Source organism: Leptonychotes weddellii, chromosome 4 (genome assembly GCF_054177405.1).
Source record: "Leptonychotes weddellii isolate Sample4059 chromosome 4, ASM5417740v2, whole genome shotgun sequence".
Taxonomy (NCBI): domain Eukaryota; kingdom Metazoa; phylum Chordata; class Mammalia; order Carnivora; family Phocidae; genus Leptonychotes; species Leptonychotes weddellii.
Genome location: NC_138372.1, coordinates 59,069,759 through 59,090,578, shown reverse-complemented (window position 1 = coordinate 59,090,578; position 20,820 = coordinate 59,069,759). Strand labels below are relative to the sequence as shown.

At 37.6% G+C, this 20,820-nt stretch overlaps 1 protein-coding gene and 1 pseudogene across 15 annotated transcripts in view; one reads left to right on the top strand and one right to left on the bottom strand.

Annotated features, from left to right (window-relative positions):
- Nucleotides 1-20,820, top strand: part of ZZZ3 (zinc finger ZZ-type containing 3) — a 101,887-nt gene that overhangs the window by 52,156 nt on the left and 28,911 nt on the right. For 12 of the 15 annotated variants that reach the window (XM_031027210.2, XM_031027216.2, XM_031027212.2 and 9 more), the window contains one exon: nt 14,233-14,274. The exons of the other annotated variants lie outside the window; for them this stretch is intronic. In XM_031027210.2, the coding sequence (XP_030883070.2) occupies nt 14,233-14,274 (42 nt within the window). The remainder of the gene's footprint in view (nt 1-14,232; nt 14,275-20,820) is intronic. 15 annotated transcript variants of the gene reach the window in all.
- Nucleotides 55-617, bottom strand: LOC102749049 (ubiquitin-conjugating enzyme E2 C pseudogene; annotated as a pseudogene).

Below are 20,820 nucleotides of genomic sequence, written 5' to 3'. Positions count from 1 at the left end.
ACCACAGCTTAAGCTACAGAGTCCTAGACAGGAATGAAAAAAAGGACAGACCATCTAAAGAAAAAATAAAAAGGCAACACAAGGAGAGAGGCTAGACAGTCCAGGATCTTGGCTGGAGACCTGATTTGAGTAGGTTTCTTGCAGATACTTCTTAGAGGCTGTGGGGTTTTTCCAGAGCTCGGCAGCATGTGTGTTCAAAGGGCTATCGATGTTGGGTTCTCCTAGCAGGCTCTGGATGGACAGCAGGATGGTCCTGCCATCATACAGGATAGACCACTTGCCCTTCAGGATGCCAAGGCAGATGTTCCCCTGGGTGTGCACGCTGGGGTGGTAGCAGGGTGTGAGGAACTTCACCGTGTGGGTGCATTGTAAGGGTAGCCCCTGGCGAACTCCAGGGAGAGCGTGTACCTCAGGTCTTCATATACCGAGCCAGGTGCACCATTTGAAAAGGTGGTCTGATTCAGGGAAGGCAGAAATTCCTGTGTCACAGACATCATGAAGGTCATCAGCTCCTGCTGTAGCCTCTTGCCCACGGGGCCCTGCGCAGCGCCCCCGGTGGACTTGACTCCTTTGTGGGTGGCGGCTGGGACACTGTTCTGGGAGGCCACCCGGGTCATGCAGGGATGGAGCAGGGCTTCCTGTATTTTAAAAAAGGTGTCATGGAGTCTATGCATTAGAGTTACCACTACAGTGATTTAACTGCTTCTTTCATATTTGTTGAGTTATTGTGGTGTTCAGTCTAAGGACCCTTTGAAATTTTTGATATGTTAAAAATGGATTGTAAAATGTACTGAAGGAGGTCCTGGTTTCTAATTTTTTAAAAATTTAATGTGTATTCAGTATTGAAATAAGCGGTCAGTCTGTAGGCTGTACCCTCTTTGGTATATCAGATAGGAGTAAGACTCTTGGTATGTGTTCCTATGCGGTTAGGAAATGCAGCAAGGAATAGAGGAAAACAGGATGAAAGAGAAAGGTCCCTTTCCTGGATGTTTTTATTTTATTCTAATAAAACATTTCATTTCATTTCCTCTTTCAAAAAGTCTACCTGTTCTCTCTTCCTCATGCTGAACATCAACACTAGAGATGAACCACTGTGGTTCCTCAATCTCCACCCACTCATATACATACTAAGAAAAACTAATTCTGCAGAGCTGGGAAGCAGGGTTTAAAGATAGGTATCTTTTTTTTTCTTTTTAAAGGAGTGAAATAGGAGTAGAGAATAAGTTTTATTTCTCTTGATTCTAATAAAATTCAAGTATTTATTATATTAAGATCTGGTCATCACAAGTTCATTCGATGGTTAGGATTTGAAAGTATTAACTTCTCTAAATGCAAGTGAAAATGAACTTCTAGTTTAAGAGAAATGTCAGTTATACTAACATTTCTCTGGAAATGGAAGAGTTATCTCTACATGCTATTATGTTAGGGATTTTGTGGTTAGTGCTAAAGACCAGTAAGTTAACAGCAGCTAGATGATGTTTTAACGATTTATTGAAGGTGAATGTGCCAACTATAACCAAAGAAGTGGTAAAAGTAAAGATCATTGAATATTTTAAATAGTTTATATAAGGACACACTCTGTAAATACCGATTTTCGTGGCACAGGTAATTTTTTCTCTTAGTTATGAAAAATAAATGATGTTTCTATTTTTAATATGCAGGCTTATTTTTCCTAACCAGATTGTACTTTGCCTTTAGAAGTTTTTCAGTTAAATCAGTATAAGTAAAAATTTTTCTCTTATAGTTTGTAGTTAATTAAAATTGTGTGTGTATAATTTAAACAGAGGCAAACATTACTATTATTTTTTTTTTTTTACCAGGAACAAAATAGGAGGCATAGGAATATGTTTAAGTATAAAGAGAGTGAGGGCTCATACTATCAAATACTGAAATTTTTTGAGATGTTCAAAAACCTTAATTCATTTACATTCAAAAGCAAAAAGCAAGGTTAGTGATCCAGGGAATGGGTGCGGAACATAAGAGGATGTTGAGTTGCCTGTTCTCACATATCTTACTAGAAATATTACTTCTGATACATGGTGCAGACTGTTTACTTTCTTGATTTATGAAGATTTAAAACATTTAGCTCACAGATAATTTTTAAAAATTATATTGCAGTTATACATTATCTTTGCCTGTCAGTTGTTAACAGTTAATTTCATTCACTTAGCTCAATTGTGAGTAGCAATGTCTTTTCTAATATTGGTAATTCCTAATGACTCTTTATTTCCTTATAGGATTGACATAGCATAGTGATTCTCAATTGTGGCTGCACATTAGAATCACTTAGAATGTTTTAAAAATATATGAATGCCTAGCTTTGCCCTAGAGATTCTGATTTAAATAGCCTGTGGAGCCTCATTTATCTCTCTGTTTCTATTTTAAACCTCTCTAAGTGATTCTAATATTCAGTCAGGTTTGGAAACCTTGCTGTATATAGAATAGCTTTAGAACCCATCCAAAGCATTTAATGCCGAGACTAAATTTCTTTCTTTTTTTTTTTTTAAATGATTCAACTTAAGGGAAATTTCAGATTGGTTTTTCTATTAAAACATTTTTGTTATGAATTTATTTATTATTAGGGGAAAAACCTCTAAATTTTGCGTATGTATTTTCCTTTTTTCTCATTTTGCCCCTTTAAATAAAGTGAGCACTAATCTTTAATTTGGAATCTAATAAGATGTGTTCTGGTATTTATTAAGCATAACTCTATTCTAAATCTACAACAATAATAAGAAATGCTTATATTGTATATAGGCCATTAGATGGCCCAGAATTTCAAAGGTCCAGTCCAAATAGCAGATGTGAGAAGTGGTTTTACAGAAATATGTTGTACTTTGATCATATTTCTATTAATTTGGTCATATATTTTGAAGAGTAATAAGGCTTTGTAAATTATCAGATACAGTTTCTTCACTCTTCATAATATATAAATATTCAGTGAAAGCCAACAAATATATTTTGTAAGAGCAATTTAAATTTTTTGGTTAATTATTTTTAATTATTAAATGTTATAGAATAATTTGTTCTTAAAGTAGTTTAGAATCAGTTAAAACATTTTTTTTGAAAAACTTTCTAAGAATTTTAAATGATCTAATCCATCTGTGGGATAGATTTGTGTCAGTTGATATTTACTAATTCAGCAAGTGTCTGTTGAGTGCCTTCTTCATGCTAGTGGAGTGCTAGTTGCCGGAGATAAATGAACAGATAGGTCACCTACTTTAATAAAATGGGTGTTATATGTAATTATTGCAAGGTCGTCAATATTTTTATGTGTCCAGTACTCAGAGTACTGGAAGTTATTTTTCTGGAAGTTTTCATTTTGTCAAAAGAAAGAAATATGAAATGTTAGGCATCATCAGCACTTGAAGGTCAGTGTGAAATGATGATAAATGCTTATGAAATATTAATTAAGCTGGTAAGAAAAAGTGTGTGCCAAGATCATCAAGGTTCTATGTCCTCATTTGTCCCTGTCCCCCACCTTCCCCATTCAGAGTCTGATATTGGAAAAATGAAAGTCTCAAACTTCATAAAAACTAACATTTTGGTTAAATTTGCTGTAGAGTTTGAGAAAAAAATTTACAATGTCAGATACTTTATTGGTGAGTAAATTTTCATTAGTTTTGAATATGATTCTTTAAAGCTTTTTCTGTTCTGAAATTTTTTATAGGCCTAATATTCTGACTTCATAGTATAAGCCATATCAAGGGGCTAAAAATGTAAATGACTGGTTCTTTTTGAAAATCTTGTGTAGTTTACATTTTGTTCAAGTATTTTTTTTTATTTTTTTATTTTTATTTATTTATTTATTTATTTTATTTTTTAAAGATTTTATTTATTTATTTGAGAGAGAGAGAATGAGAGACAGAGAGCATGAGAGGGAGGAGGGTCAGAGGGAGAAGCAGACTCCCTGCCGAGCAGGGAGCCCGATGCGGGACTCGATCCCAGGACTCCAGGATCATGACCTGAGCTGAAGGCAGTTGCTTAACCAACTGAGCCACCCAGGCGCCCTTCAAGTATTTTTTTTTAAAAAAAGACTTTATTTATTCACTTGAGACACAGAGATACAGAGAGGGAGAGAGAGAGCATGAGCGGGGGAGAGAGGCAGAGGGAGAGGGAGAAGCAGGCTCCCTGCTGAGAAAGGAGCCCAGTGTGGGGCTTGATCCCAGGGTCCTGGGATCATGACCTGAGCCGAAGGTAGAAGCTTAACCATCTGAGCCACGCGGGCGCCCCTTGTTCAAGTATTTTGTAAGTGTTTTGCAACTTTAAGGAAACTATCAGTACTTATATATTTGCATGAATATTTCATACTTTGGGTAATTTAGAGGGTTTGGGTGCTTGATATTTTGATTTTTTTTGTTTCTAGGTTAGAAATAAGATCTTAGATTTGAAATATTTTCCTTTTTTTTTTAGAAGAAACTCTTTGAAACTTAAAACCATGTAAAACTTACCTTGTCTTCTTTAAAATGTTTAAAAGATTCCTGGGCCTACATTTAGAGATTGTTTTACTAGATTTGGGATAGACAAGGCACCTAGATTTTTTTTTTTTAAAGACTTTATTTATGTATTTATATTAGAGAGTGCGTGTGTTTGTGTGCGGGGGGGCGGGGGTTGAGGAGAGGAGAAGGGCAGAGGGAGAGAGAGAAAATCCCAAGCAGACTCCCTCCTGAGTGTGGAGCCCCATGATGGGCTCCATCCCACCATCCTGAGATCCTGATGCTAGCTAAAACCAAGAGTTGGACACGCAACTGACTGAGCCAGCCAGGTGCCCCCAGGCACCTATGTTTTTAACATGCATCTAGGGAATATGGATGTAGGTGGTCCTTAGACCGCTTTGAGAAAATATGTCTGTACAGACTTTCTCTTCCACCTTTAAGAGACTCCCATGACCCTACATTTTGTGGGATGAAAGAGAAATTTGTCTGGAGGAAGGTGATATTGAGGGAAAGATAGGACATAGTAGACATAGGTCCTTGAGAACATCTTCCATCATTTCTTTGATTTTTTTTTTTTTAAGATTTATTTGAGAGAGAGTGTGTGTGGGGAGAGGAAGAGGGACAGGGAGAGAAGCAGATTCTGCTAAGTGCAGAGCCTGATGCTCTGATAACCTGAGATCATGATCTCATGACCTGAAATTGCATGACCTGAGCCAAAATCAAGAGTCGCCCGCCCAACTGACTGAGCCACCAGGTGCCCCTATCATTTCTTTGATTCTGAGAAATGATTGAAATCTTTCAGCTTTCTGGAGGAATTCAGTTAATATGCAGTACCATTTGAAGACTACAACAAAATGCAAACTCACATTATATGGCTTTTGTGATGATTAAATTGAAAATAGGCATTATTCTTACAAAATGATTTTCTAACGTCTTAATAGCCTAGCAGAAACTTAAATTGGCAGGCTCTTGAAGAAATCGGTGGTTCTGGTTTTGAGAAATTATTTTTTCATTTCTAGACATCGTAATTTATATCTCTGTTCAGAGTCCCAGGTTTAACTAATTAATTTAAAACTACCTTAAAGATAGAGTGGAAGAATTACAGTAGCTTGTTAATCATGCTTGTAATCATATAAAAAATAATGGTTTAAGACCTGCACCTATTTTGACTTTTAAGTGTTCTTAAGAGTAGGTGAAATTCTAGTTGGTCACTAGAACAGTAAATTAGGACTTCCTAATAAGTATTTCAGTGCTAAGGTAGTTACCTTTGCTTAAAGCTGGTGCTTCAGTAGTAACGATCCTTTGAAATAATTTTTATCAGTCAGCAGACTTGTAATCTGGGCTCCTGTTTCTTGCTCTGGCTTAATTCAGTTCAGCAAACATCTGTTGAGTACTTACATAGGCTTCGCCTAGTCTTAGACACCACATATTATAAAGATAAGTTAGATTTGGTTTGGTCCCTTTCCCCAGGAGAAACACATTTTAAACTACTACCCCATTTCCATCCCTATTCGTATTTTAGGTACACGAGTCTTGCTTTTGGTTCTTTCAACTATTTTGCTCCCTTTCACCATCGGACATTTTTCTTCTATCTCCAGTGTCTCAATTAATTATTTAGTATCTTGAGAATGTTTATGAAGCTGTTACTTTCCCATAACACTCGAGATGTGATTGCAGTGTATTTGTTTATTATGCCTTTCCTTTTGTTTTCGTAATTGGTGCAGAATAGGTGGGCAACCGATAATTGGAAAATAAATACATGAAAGAATGCTCAAAGTTTTTTATTCCTTTAACAACTCTAATTTTCGTATATTTGCCTTTATCTGTCCTTGTCTCCTTTTTTTTTTTTAAGATTTATTTGAGAGAGAGAGCATGCACACGAGCAGGGGAGGGGTAGAGGAGAGGGAGAGAGAGTCCCAAGCAGATTCCGCACTGAGAGCGGAGCCTGCTGCAGGCTCAATCTCACGACCCTGAGATCACAACCTGAGTCGAAATGAAGAGTTGACCGCCCAACCAACTGTGCCACCCAGGCGCCCCCTTGTCTCCTTTTCTTACCTGGCTTAGATTGCCTGATCTTTAAGAACATAGCTCACTTGCCAACAGTTTTCCCTCCCCTCTCCCATTGCTTTCCCTTTGTTCCTACTGAAGAGAAACATACTTCTGCATGCTGGTACCAGTATAAATTCATGATTTCCAGTTAGAGAGTGGAGCCTCTCGGGTGGCCTGCACCTGCCATATTTCCCTGATCCGTTTTTCTTTGTGACTATTTAAGATCTTTTTAACTCTTACTAAGCCACCAGGCCCTCACTCCGCAGGTGATCTTGCTTTCTGCTGCATGAGAAAATAAAAGGCAGCAGAGGAGAACTACCCCAGTCAACATCTTGCCACATACTTATCTGCATCTGTACCCATAGTTTATGAGTGAGAGTGTAGCCTACTGATGATGCTTTTGGGAGGCAGAGAGGCTTAGTTGGGTTCAGATCTACCACTTGAAACCTTGGTAAGTTACTTAACCTCAGTTTCTTTCCTTATTTATAGAAAGAGAGTAATAATATATATAGGGCTGCTAGCAGTTGTAAAGAGCATAATACCTTATAAGTAGTAAATTTTCAGTTCAAAATGATGGTGATGATGATGATAAATAATCTTTAAGTAAATGGAGGGATCTCTTTTTCCTACCTGAGGCTAAGCCTTCCAGCAGTGAGTTGAGCTCCATTCCCTCTTAACTTTCTTTTAGGAACCTTGCTCTGTTTGTTATTACTCTTATTTTTCAGAATCAACCTTTCCAGTGGGCCCTTTCCCATCAGCATTTACACATGTTTCAGTCTTTCCTGATTTAAAAATCATCATACTCCATATACTTTTTCAACTATTTTTCTATTTACTTTCTCCCCTCCACAGCTAAATTTCTTGAGGAAGTTGAATAAGTTGCCAGTTTCCAGGTACCAGGATAGACTCTGAAAAGAGAAAAGTGATAATTTTTGTTATAGAGCCCTGACTGTATTTTCAGGATTGTTGGTGAAACCTTTATGCAAAAGAAAATACCCTTTGAAATACATTAGAAATTACATTTTGGGGCTTCTGTGTGGCTCAGTTGGTTAAGCGTCTGCCTTTGTCTCAGGTCATGATCCTGGGGTCCCGGGATCCAGCCCTGCATCAGGCTCCCTGTCCCTCTGCCCCTTCTGCTGTTTGTGCTCTTTTTCTCAGTATCAAATAAATAAATAAAATCTAAAAAAAAAAAGAAAGAAAGAAATTACACTTCTTTCAGGGGGTTAAATATATATTGAGAAAATACACAATGAAGACTTCTTGGAAAGGGGCAAGTGTTTTTGTATAATTGTTTGAGGCTATCAGAATTCTTCTTTAATTATGAATGACAAATGTTTTAGTTAAAATATTACTTACTCTGTTTACGGTCCATTTAAGAAAAAAATGGTATTCTTCTGTTACATTCTGTTATTGAATTAGTATTTTTACTAGTAGGTGAATAGGAAGAATTGTTAAATAGGCTAATTTTATTACTATTCTGCTATTTAAAAATAAGGCAGGAAATTAAGGCTTCATTTAGGTTTTCAGCCATTTCTGAATTTTAGATATAGGCTGATTTTCCTAGTGTATACAGTCTAAGCTCAGTATTTCACATAAGTTAGGATATGTAAATAATCATATTATGGAAAAAACCCTGGCAAGAATCTACAAGTATTTAACCTTTCTACGTTTTGGTTATGCCATCTATAAAGTACTAATACCTGTTTCAGAGGGGTTTTGATCAAAAATATAATCATATATGTGAATAATTTATATAATATATATAATATTATAATTAAATATAATTAATATAATATATAAATATATATTATATATAAATAATATAATATATAATAATATATTATACTCTAAATATTCATAAAAAGAGTACAACTAAGGTAAACAATAGCTGTACAAAGAGTAAAGTTAATAGTAGTACAAGTATAATGAGATTATAAGGTAGTAGTGTCAATATAAGAGGTAAAAAATATTTTTATTCCACCTTGTGATTTTAAAATTTTATATAAATCTAGCTGTTACCAGATGGTTATACACCTTAAAAAAAACCAAAAAACAAAAAAAACTTTTACCACTTACTTAAGTACACTGTGCTGTGAATATGTTGGTCTTATAAATACTGTGATATAACTGTTATAATAATTGTTTTATATATATATATATATATATATACACACACATATATATATATATGAGTGATTGATATATCATACCAAACTGAAGAAACTATTGTTCTTAACTGTTTCCTCCCCTTCCCCCCGCCCCAGCCTCCTCATCAGATTGTATTTTTTAAGAGTATATTGCTGTGCCAGGCATAATGGTATTTTAATGTCACTACTGTGCTGAAGCACTAAAGTTAAAAGACTAGAATTGTGCTTACTTAGTGACTTAAGATGCATAACCATAGGAAGTCTGGAGATTACATTTATTTGACAAAGATTTTACATTTGAAATGCTCTAGCAGTTATCACTTTTTATTTTAAGATTTTATTTATTTAACAGGAAGAGTGAGAGAGGATGAGCAAAGGGAGCGGCAGAGGGAGAGGGAGAAGCAGGCTCCCCGCAGTACAGGTTCCCCAGTGTGGGGCTCCATCCCAGGACCCTGAGATCATGACCTGAGCGCAGACACTTAACCGACTGAGCCGCCCAGGCACCCCTAGCAGTTACCACTTTTAAGCAGAATAGAGATAATATCTAAAAAGGTATTTTGAACAGATTTTCATATTGAACAGAGATAGCAGAGTAAATGACAGTAAATTTGCTAACATGAATTTTTTTTTTTTTTTTTTTTTAAAGATTTTTATTTATTTATTTGAGAGAGAATGAGAGACAGAGAGCATGAGAGGGGGGAGGGTCGAAGGGAGAAGCAGACTCCCTGCCGAGCAGGGAGCCCGATGCGGGACTCGATCCAGGGACTCCAGGATCATGACCTGAGCCGAAGGCAGTCGCTTAACCAACTGAGCCACCCAGGCGCCCGCTAACATGAATTTTTTAACATAATTAGATGGGCTGTCTTAAATTCTTACATTGCAACTTAAATATATACCTCAACTACATACTTTCCCTTTTGCTATTTTAAACAGCAAAGCAATAGTGGCTATAGGGAAGATTTTAAGATTGATTGATTGATTAAAAATATGTTAATTTAGAGGTGACTGGACGGCTCAGTCAGTTAAGCGTCTGCCTTCCAGCTTGGGTCATGATCCAGAGTCCCAGGAGACAGCCCCCCAATCAGGCTCTCTGCTCGGCAGGGAGTCTTCTTCTCTCTCTGCCCCTCACCCTGTTTGTGCTCTCTCTCTCTCTCACTCTCTCTTTGTCTCAAATAAATAAATAAAATCTTTTTAAAAAGTATTTACTTATTTTAGAGGGGGAGGAGAGAGTGAGAGCTGGGGCAGGGGGTGGGGTGGGGTGGGGTGGGTGGGAGCGGAGGGATAGAGAGAGAGTCTTAAGAAGATTCTGTGCTGAGCCTAGAGCCCAATGCAGGGCTCGATCTCATGACCCTGAGATCACCACCCAAGCCAAAACCAAGAGTCGGACACTTAACCCACTGTGCCACCCAGCACCCCTGCAAGATTTATCTTAATTTTTATTTTAAAAAATTAAATTTTTTATTTAAAGTTTTTTTTTTAAAGATTTTATTTATTTATTTGGCACAGAGAGAGAGAGATGGAGGGAGAGAGAGCAAGCACAAGCAGGGGGAACGGCAGGTGGGGGAAAAGCAGGCTCCCTGCTGAGCAAGGACCCCGATGGGGGGCTTGATCCCAGGACTCTAGGATCATGACCTGAGCTGAAGGCAGCTGTTTAACTGACTGAGCCACCCAGGCCCCCCTAAACAGTTTTTTTCTTTTAAAGGGGTACCTGGGTGGCTCAGTCACCTAAGCGTCTGAGTCTTGATTTCGGTTCAGGTCATGATCTCAGGGTCATGAGATGTAGCCTGTGGAGCCTGCTTAAGATTCTCTCCCTCTGCTCCTCTCCGCCCTCCAACCCCACCTGCTCATGCACAGGTGGGAACTCTTGCTCTCTCTTAAAAAAAATAATAGTATTTTAAAGAACAATTTTAGATTTACAGAAAAATCAAGACTATATTACAGAATTCCCTTATACACCCTACCCCATTTCCCCTATTTTTAATATATTAGTATGATATATTAATTATAATTAATGAATCAATATTACTACATTATTATCTAAAATCTATACTTTATTAGTTTTTACGCAGTATCTTTTTTCTGTTCTGAAATCCCATCTAGGATACCAATTAGATTTAATTTTCATGTCTCCTTAGGCTTCTCTTGACTGTGGCAGTTTCTCAGACTTTCCTTGTTGTTGATGACCTAAGCAGTTTTGAGGGGTACTGGTCAGGTATTAATATTCTTTATTGGAATTTGACTGATGTTTTCCTCATGATTAGGCTGGGATTGAAGGTTTGGGGAGGAAGAACACAGAGGTTAAGTGCCATTTTTATCACATCATACCAAGGGTATATACTATTACTATGATTTAGTGCTGTTGATGTTGATTTGATCACTTGGCTGAGGTAGTATTTTTCAGGTTTCTCCACTGTATTCTTTTTTCCTCACCCTTTCTATACTGTATTTTTTGGAAGGAGGTTACTCTGCACAGCACATACTTAAGGAGTGGGGAGTTAGGTTCTCTCTCCTTGAGGGCAGAGTGTCTACATACATTATTTGGAATTCTGCTTGGGAGATTTTTCTTTCGTCATTCAATTCTTTATATCAGTGTGGACTTAAATACTTATTTTTATACCTTGGGTTATAATTTAGTACTACTTTGTTTTGGCCATTGGGAACTTATCTGTTAGCTCTCTATGTCCCATCAAGGTGGTGTATTTTTGGTACGTCTCTGTGTCTGTGTGTGTATACTAACCTGTGTATATACACATAACCATAAATGTATTTTTAAAATTTCATTTATTTGATAGAGAGTGAGAGAGCACAAGTAGAGGGAGAGGAAGAAGCAGGCTCCCCGCTGAACAGGGAGTCAGATGAGGGGCTCCATCCCAGGACCCTGGGATCATGACCTGAGCCAAAGGCAGACGCCTAACCGACTGAGCCACCCAGGCTCCCCTCCATAGAATATTTCTATGTATAATCATCTGCATCTCTACTAAGCTAAACATGAGTTCATATTTTGACTCTACCTCTAATCCCTTATATTACCACTGGATCATTCTAGCTCCTCCCCTTGCTTATCTGTAAATTCCCAATCCAGCACTGGCAGATTTGGCCATCTATCACCCATTTATTTAATTGTTTAATTCCAATATAAATATATAGCAGTATTAGAATTGTTAACTCTTACACCTGTGGGAAATAACTACATCAGTTAGAATATGTGCTTATGTGCAATTCCTTTTGCCTTTAGTCTTAGAGATGCCACTCATCTCCAAAGTTACCTAGGTCAGGACCTTTTCCTTCTTACCCTCTCAGTGAGATTTATAATACAGTTAAATCTTGAATCAGTTTATATTCCTTCTTAGGATCCCCTGACTTTCTAAATGATTTTTTTAAATTTGCATACCTTAAGGTTCATTTTTTGTCCTTTAAAGTTTTATGGGTTTGACAAATGCATAATGTATGCATCCAAGATTACAGTATCATATAGAATAATTTCATTAATATAAAAAAATCACCTTTGTGTCATGTTCAGCCCTCCTGCCTTCCCCCAAACTTCTGATCTTTTTACTGCCCTTATAGTTTTATCTTTTATAAAATGTCATATAATTGGAATCATAATATATAACCTTTTCAGACTGAAGAAATTTAATTTTTAAATGCTCTTTTCTAGTATCCTTAGAAACTTCGTTTTGGAATGACCTTGATATAAGTTTTGTCCAGATTTCCACCTAATACAATACCTCTGCAGTATCCTTTGATGGTGATTATTCAGTATCTATTTGAACTTAACAGTGACAGAGAACTCACTACTTTGTGATTTTTTTTTTTTTTAAGATTTTATTTATTTGAGAGAGACACAGCGAGAGAGGGAACACAAGCAGGGCGAGTGGGAGAGGGAGAAGCAGGCTTCCCACCGAGCAGGGAGCCCAGTGCGGGGCTTGATCCCAGGACCCTGGGATCATGACCTGAGCTGAAGGCGGACGCTTAACGACTGAGCCACCCAGGCGCCCCGAGAACTCACCACTTTATGAAATCTCTGCTTTTATTGAGCCTCAGATTCTTCCCTAGAACTTCTGCTTAGTGATGGGAGTTTGACTTTGAGGTGACTTGAAATAGGTCTCTTCCTTTTTCTATATAGCAGACTTTCATATGTTCTCTTGGATCATCTACATTTCTTTAACTTTTCTGCTTTTCAGAACCCTAGCTGGTTAACAACATCTGAGTATACTTCAGTGTTAAATACGGTGTTCAGGATGTAATCTTATACATTGGCTACATTGCTTTCTCTGTGGTTTCTTTTGCCATTTTCTCAAGTTTATCTTAAACATTGCAGCCATATTAGCCTTCCAAATGCAAAGATTTTCTTATATCATCATGGTTCAAAAGTTGCAGCTGCTCCCTATTGCATTAGAATGGTATTTCTTTATGAAGGACATGTTTCAGAATTATCTGTGGAGTTTTGTTTTTGTTTTTAAATACAGGTGCTCAATCAGTATCTCCGGGAATTCTGGAAATGGAAAGTGATTTTAGAGACTCTTATTTTGTAGAAGAGGAGACTGAAAGCCTGATAGGCTCATCTATTTGATCTTCTCAGAATGGGACTAGAACTCATATTTCTTGTCCTGTTGAATCTGTAGTTCTTCCATTTTATTTATTTTTAAAGATTTTATTTATTTATTTAACAGAGTGAGACACAGTGGGAGAGGGAACACAAGCAGGGGTAGTGGGAGAGGGAGAAGCAGGCTTCCGCTAAGCAGGGAGCCCGATGTGGGGCTCGATCCCAGGACCCTGGGATCATGACCTGAGCCGAAGGCAGACACTTAACGACTGAGCCACCCAGGCGCACCTATAGTTCTTTCATTTAAAGATTTTTATTTTGTGTTCTCGATTTCCCCTCATGTATTTTCTCTAGACTATCACTTATTTCAGTGTGTGTTGCACTTAACCTGCCATTGTGCTTTTCCTTGTACTATTTATTCTACCTGGAATATCTTAACCTTTTCTATTGAAATACACAAATTTTCAGTGTTTACTTGGTTTTTACTTCTTCAATGAAATAGTGCTTGTGGCTCCCAGGAATGATCACTTTGTTTATAACATGGTTGGTCAAATTTTATGTATGTTTTTCTCTTGCAGTATATTAATCATTATAATTTTTGTCGATTTTGGGAATTGACTAGGAATTTTATAAGCTTCCTTGTTTTTTAGTATTTAAATAAGCAATTACCAATATACACATGCACACTGTCTTAATTGTAATGATTAAGATGTAGGATTGCATGTTGATTATACTTGTATCCTTCAGAATGGCTGACTTAGTGCTATATACACAGTGAGCATACTTGGTAAGTGTTTGAATGGGTTCATACAAGTTTAAGCTAATACTACATGTTTTTGAGCAGCTACTTCACACTTTAACATCATAATTGAACTTAGGATCAGTTGGGAGGCTCACAATTTTCTGTGCTTGTTAAGGCAAGTTCATGCCATCCTGTATTTGTTTGCCTGTTTTGTAGTTCAATACCATATTTTTGTTTATGTGGTTAAATTTCATCTTGTCTAGTATTCTAGCTTGCTTGTTATTTTTTAATCCTGATTTTTTTCATCTACAGTATTTGCTATCCTTCTCAGCTTCATGTCATCCGTAAACTTGGGTAAGTATGCTTTTTATCTGTCCCTCTAAGTCTTACATATGGAAAAGGACCCAGGCTATATGTATCTTTAGCATACCTAAAAAACTTACAAGAGCATACATACCATTATAATAGTGTTCTGTATACAGTCATTTAACCACTGAAAAGTCACCCAAATAACTATTCAGTTATTTATATTTTCTTTTGTGGTTTTTGTTTTCATCTTTTGCTTTCATCTTTATGAGCACTTTCTATGTCTCTTTTGAATCTTAATGTGCTATGGAACAGTACAAGAAATAGAAAAATGGACTTCCTTTCAGGGATCGCACAATATAATAAATGAGATAAGACATACTTAAAAACTGTGGCATGGGTGCACCTTAAAATGCTTGCCTTCAGGAAGTACACTGTTCAGTGACCCACAGCCAGAACAGCCAATTTCTTCATAAACCATAGCCATTATATTTCACATAATTTCATTTTGGAAGTAACCTTTGTGAGAGTAAAGCCATTAATGTATCATGAGTAGACATTGTGAAGTAGGGGAAACTTATCCCTTAGATCAGTTACTTGGCATACTTCTTGCTATGGGCAGAGCTGATAAACCCAGGTCTCAAATAGGATTCTGTATGAAGAAAAGATTGACTTAATGCTGTGTTTATGTATACAGTATTAAGTGAGCCCATTTTTAACTCAGAAAAAATGTGAAATAATGATGACCAGAATTTTTTTAAAAATTTTTTTGTATTTTTATTTTATTTTAATTCCAGTGTAGTTAACATTCAGTGTTATATTAATTTCAGGTGTACAATATAGTGATTCAGCAATTCTGTACCTTACTCAGTGCTCATCACAACAAGTGTACTCCTTAATCCCCATCACCTATTTCATGCATCCACCCACCACTCACATCCTCTCTGGTAACCATCAGTTTATTCTCTATTAGAGTTATGAGTCTGTTTCTTGGATTGTCTCTCTCTCTCTCTCTTTTTTACTCCTTTGCTTATTTCTTTAATTCCACTATGAATGGAAGCATATGGTATTTGTCTTTCTCTGACTGACTTATTTCCCTTAGCATTATACAGTGAATGACCAGAATTGAACAAATGGCTTATAATCATAGAATATTTTACTTTGCAGAAAGCTTTTAGAATTACTTATCTGGTCCATTCTTCTCATTTTGTAGCTGAGGAAGCCAAGGCCCAAGGTTTAATGACTTGAATAACATCCCATGGTTAGTTGCTGGTAGAGCTGGGACTTGAACCAGGACTCCTCTGTGAATCTTAAAGTTCTAGAAGTAGAAGTGTTCTCTCTGTAACATTTTCTTCCTAGAAAACTTTCCCTTTAAAAAAGTGCAATATCTCATACATATAATACTATTGAAATATTGACATGCAGATACGGAATAACTATGAAATCAAACAGCCTATAATTGTTTAACCACAATCCAGGTTAAGATACACAATATGGATAGTACTCCAGAAGTCCTCCTCTGTGAATAGTTCCTTAGTTACATTCCCTTACTTTTCTTGGAGATAACCATTATCTCACTTTTGTGAAAATCCTTCTTTGCTGTTTTAAAAGGTCTTACTACTTATGTGTGTATCCCTAAATAATAAAGTTTAGTTTTTGAACCACACTGCATATACTCTTTTGTGATTTATTACGTTTGTGATAGTCATCTGTGTTAGTACACATAGATGTACTTTGTTCATTTTCATTGCTGTATAGTATTCCACTGTATATCTATACCACAGTTTATCTCTTCGTTGTTTTTTTTTTTAGGTGGACATTTGGGTTGTTTTTGGTTTTGGATTATCATGAATAAGTCTGCAGTAAATACATGCCATTATGTATATTCAAGAATTTCTTGAGGTTATATACTACATATGGGATGTCTGGGTCTTGGTGTGTCTGCATTTTCAGTCTTACTAGTTAATTACAAACTGAGATATCCTAGTCCACTCTGAGAGGGCTGTTTACTTCCTTTTCACCCTTACTCCGAGGGTGTGTCCTCCAAGATCCAAGACCAAAGCTTATGTTTGTTTTCCAGAGCCTCTACCTTTGGTAGGCTCTACACTCCCAGTTTTAATCTTCTATCATTTTAAGCTATCAAAAACACTGCTCAGCTTCCTCTTCAATCCGGTCAATAAATTGCTCCAGGGCAAGAGTGCCCCCAAACATGTTTTAACTTTCTGGTTTTCATCTTATCATGGATCTTAATTTGGTACCGTCTCATGAGTCTGTTAGCTCTTTGTGACTTTTAAGAGCTTTTAAATATTTTTTCCAGCTTGTCTTCAATGAAGGGTTCTTCTGAATTTACGTCATCTGTATTTTCTGAAAGAGGAAATTTGTCCCCATTGAGCTTTTAGTTTTAATTATCATATCTTAAAAATTTGAATTTGCGGGGTGCCTGGGTGGCTCAGCCATTAAGTGTCTGCCTTTGGCTCAGGTCATGATCCCAGGGTCCTGGGATCGAGCCCCGCGTCGGGCTCCCTGCTCAGCGGGAAGCCTGCTTCTCCCTCTCACACTCTCTCTGCTTGTGTTCCCTCTCTTGCTATCTCTGTCTGTCAAATAAATAAATAAAATCCTTAAAAAATGTTTTTGAATTTGCTTCCTTTTCAAAGCATCTTAGTTTTTGTAGTTTCCTATTCCCTGTAGCTGTTTTCAAGCTTGTCTTTTATTACTCTGTCTTGCTTTTTTGTATGCTTGGTAATTTTTAAATAGGTGCTCTTTACTTTCTTTGGAAAATTCCTAATGGGTTATCTTTGAGGCCTAGGATGAATATGTATTCTTCCAGAGAAAATTGCATTTGCCTCTGTGGGTATCTTGGTGGGGGATGGGTGTGTGTGCATCAGTCCAGAAGCACTGCTTTAAACTGTAGTCGTGGTTTTGGTTGTTTAAGGCCACCCAGGTAATATTATTTGGACTGTCTTATGGTGACAGCTTTTTGTGGTTGAAATTTTTATCTGCTCCTTTTTTCCGTCCCAAAGCAACTCTTCTTCTTCTTTTTTTTTTTTTTAAAAGATTTTATTTATTTGACACAGAGAGAGATAGTGAGAGCAGGAACACAAGCAGGGGGAGTGGGAGAGGGAGAAGCAGGCTTCCTGCTGAGCAGGGAGCCCGATGTGGGACTTGATTCCGGGACCCTAGGATCATGACCTGAGCTGAAGGCAGACGCTTAACGACTGAGCCACCCGGGCGCCTACAAAGCAACTCTTCTATGGGATGGGAGTGAGAGGTCCTGAAGGAAGAGCATCTCTTATTAGACTACTTACCTCAGTGGCTTTGTCTTCTGTTTCCTGGGCAAGTGAAGTACAGAAAATTGAGCCCAGACTTACATGGTCCAGTTTATGCCTTCACTTAGATTTTGACCTATTAATAAAAGAAGTCTTAGTATCTTACCAGTTTTTCCATGATTTTAAAATAAACAGGTACATGTTTTTTTTCTTAACTTGTCTTTAATTCAGCATTTTTAGTTATTTTTCAATGCAGAATTGATCATTATACCTGGAAAGGCATATTATCAGAAACTAAGGTATTCATTTCTGTCTTAACACAGAGTATCATAAAAGGCTTTTTATTCATCTTCTTAATGACTTTTGATTTTCATAGTAAATGAGAAATCATTTATGAATTATTGAATTTTTGCTGTTCTACAGTTTGTGTTTGAAACCCTTCATGAAGAAAGAAAAAGTATCATACAGCTTTTCTTTTACTAAATTGATTTTAAAATATGTATGTTCTGCTCATATCAAAATAATTTCTCTTCAATCATTTATATATTGAGCTCAGTGTTTTGCTGAAAGTAGAAGTACCATACATGATTTGAAATGATGGTGTAGAGTAAATTGAAGCATTTCCCCCAAAACTGTTTTACACTGGTAAGTTGTTAGGATGGAATATATTGCTGTTTAAAATTGCCTGATTGTTATTCCTGAGAACTGATTCACTTTATATAGTTTTATCCTGTTGAAAATGATATCCAGCATATGTCTTGCTCTTTTTTCTCTTACTTCCTCCTGTTCACCAGTGCATACATGTGTGCATTTGTACACGTGCATACATGTGAAAACATATTGGTTAGCTTTTAAGTTTTTTCTATACTTCTTTCCCTTTTCTTTGTACAGTATAGTTAAATGAATACATTTTTAAACATTTTAAAATATTTATTTGAGCGAGAGTGTGGGGTGGGGGGGGTAGGCAGAGGGAAAGGGAGAGAGAGAATCTCAAGCAGACTCTGTGCTGAGCGTGGAACCTGACATGGGGCATCATCTCATGACTCTTGAGATCATGACCTAAGCCAAAAATCAAGAGTGGGACACTTAACCCACTGAGCCACCAGGCGTCCCTGAATACATTTATTTTTATGTTGCCTTACTTCCTCTAGTTTTTTTTTTCAGTGTTATTTAATTAAGTTCAGTGTTCATAGGATAATCAAGCTGTTCTTTTTCAGTAGCAAAGTGTAATGAATTGCTTCTTCATTACTCAGTTTTTATTTAGGAAATTATAAAAGTTTAAAAAGCTGGAAGAATAGTATGGTAAGCATCTGTATCGCCTTCAGCTAAATTCATCAGTTGTTAACATTTTGTAATATTCTCTCCCTCTCTCCCTTTACCCTCATCTTCCTTCCCATCCCATATACTTTTTTATTTTTTTAAGATTTTATTTATTTATTTGATAGAGACACAGCGAGAGATTGAACACAAGCAGGGGGGAGTGGGAGAGGGAGAAGCAGGCTTCCTGCTGAGCAGGGAGCCCGATGTGGGGCTCGATCCCAGGACCCTGGGATCATGACCTGAGCCGAAGGCAGACGCTTAATGACTGAGCCACCCAGGCGCTCCCCCCTTTTTTAATTTTTTTAAGCTGAGACATTTAAAAGTATATTGTAGACTCATCACCCTTTACTTTAGTATGTATCTCCTAAAAAGAAGAATATTCTTTGGGGCGCCTGGGTGGCTCAGCCGGTTAAGTGTCTGCCTTCGGCTCAGGTTATTATCCCAGCGTCCTGGCATCGAGCCCCGCATCGGGCTCCCTGCTCAGTGGGGAGCCTGCTTCTCCCTCTCCCCCCACCCCCCGCTCGTGCTCTCTCTCGCTCTGTACTCTCTCTCTCTCAAATAAATAAATAAAATCTGAAAAAAAAAAAGAATATTCTCTTGCATAATCTTAAATACCTTATTATACCTCAGTAGTCTGGCATTGATAGAATGAAATATATAATCCACAATCTGTATTTACATTTTTCTGTCTATACCCAGAAATATCCCCGAAATGTTTATTTCCCCTTCTCTGGGACCTAATTCATGATTATACATTATACTTGGTTGTCATGTCTCTGTATCTTTAATCTAGAGCAGGGCCCAGCAGACTTTTTCTTAAATGGTCAGATAATAAATAATTTTGGTTTTGGGAATCAACTGCGCTTTGCAACTACTCCACTCTGTCATTGTATTTAGAAAGCAGCCATAGACATTATCTAAACAGATGAGTGTGGCTATGTTCTAATAAAACTTTATTTATAGAGGGGGCCTGGGTGGCTCAGTTGGTTAAGCATCTGACTCTTGATTTTGGCTCAGGGTTGTGAGATCAAGCCCCATGTTGGGCTCTGCACTGGGTGTGGAGCCCACTTCAGATTCTCTCTCTCCCTCTCCCTCTTCCCCATTTCTTTCTCTCTCCCAAAATAAACATACACACACACACTTTACTTACAGAAACAGGCTAAAGGTCGTAGACCTCTTATCTAGAATAGTTTTTTTTTTTTTTTAAGATTTTATTTATTTCTCAGATGGAGAGAGAGAGAGAGCACAAGCAGGCAGAGGAAGAAGCAGACTTCGCACCGAGCAGGGAGCCCGATGTGGGACTTGATCCCAGGACCCTGGGATCACGACCCGAGCCGAAGGCAGCCACTTAACCGACTGAGCCACACAGGCATCCCTAGAATAGTGTTTTTTTTAATTTTTATTTTTTAAGTAGGCCCAGCGTAGAGCCTTATGTGTGGGGCCTGAACCCACACAACCCCCAACATCAAGACCTGAGCTGAAATGGAGTCTGATGCTCAACTGACCGAGCCACCCAGGTGCCCCTAGAATAGTTGTTGTTGTTTTTTAAGATTCATTTATTTATTTTAGAGAAAGAGAGCAAGATGGGCAGAGGGAGAGTCTTAAGCAGACTCCGCAAAGCATGGGGCTTGATCTCATGACCCTGAGATCATGCCCTGTGCCAAAATCAAGGGTCAGCACTTAACTGACAGGGCCATCCAGATGCCCCTATGTAAATGTTTTATATTCACAGATGTGAATAAAGAATTCAGGAGGGCTTGGATAATGAAGGGTAGTGAAAATAACTTAGATTTAGAACTGGAGAGTATTGGGGCGCCTGGGTGGCTCAGTTGGTTAAGCGACTGCCTTCGGCTCAGGTCATGATCTCAGGGTCCTGGGATCGAGCCCCGCATCGGGCTCCCTGCTCGGCGGGAAGCCTGCTCCTCCCTCTCCCACTCCCCCTGCTTGTGTTCCCTCTCTCGCTGTCTCTCTCTCTGTCAAATAAATAAATAAAATCTTTAAAAAAAAA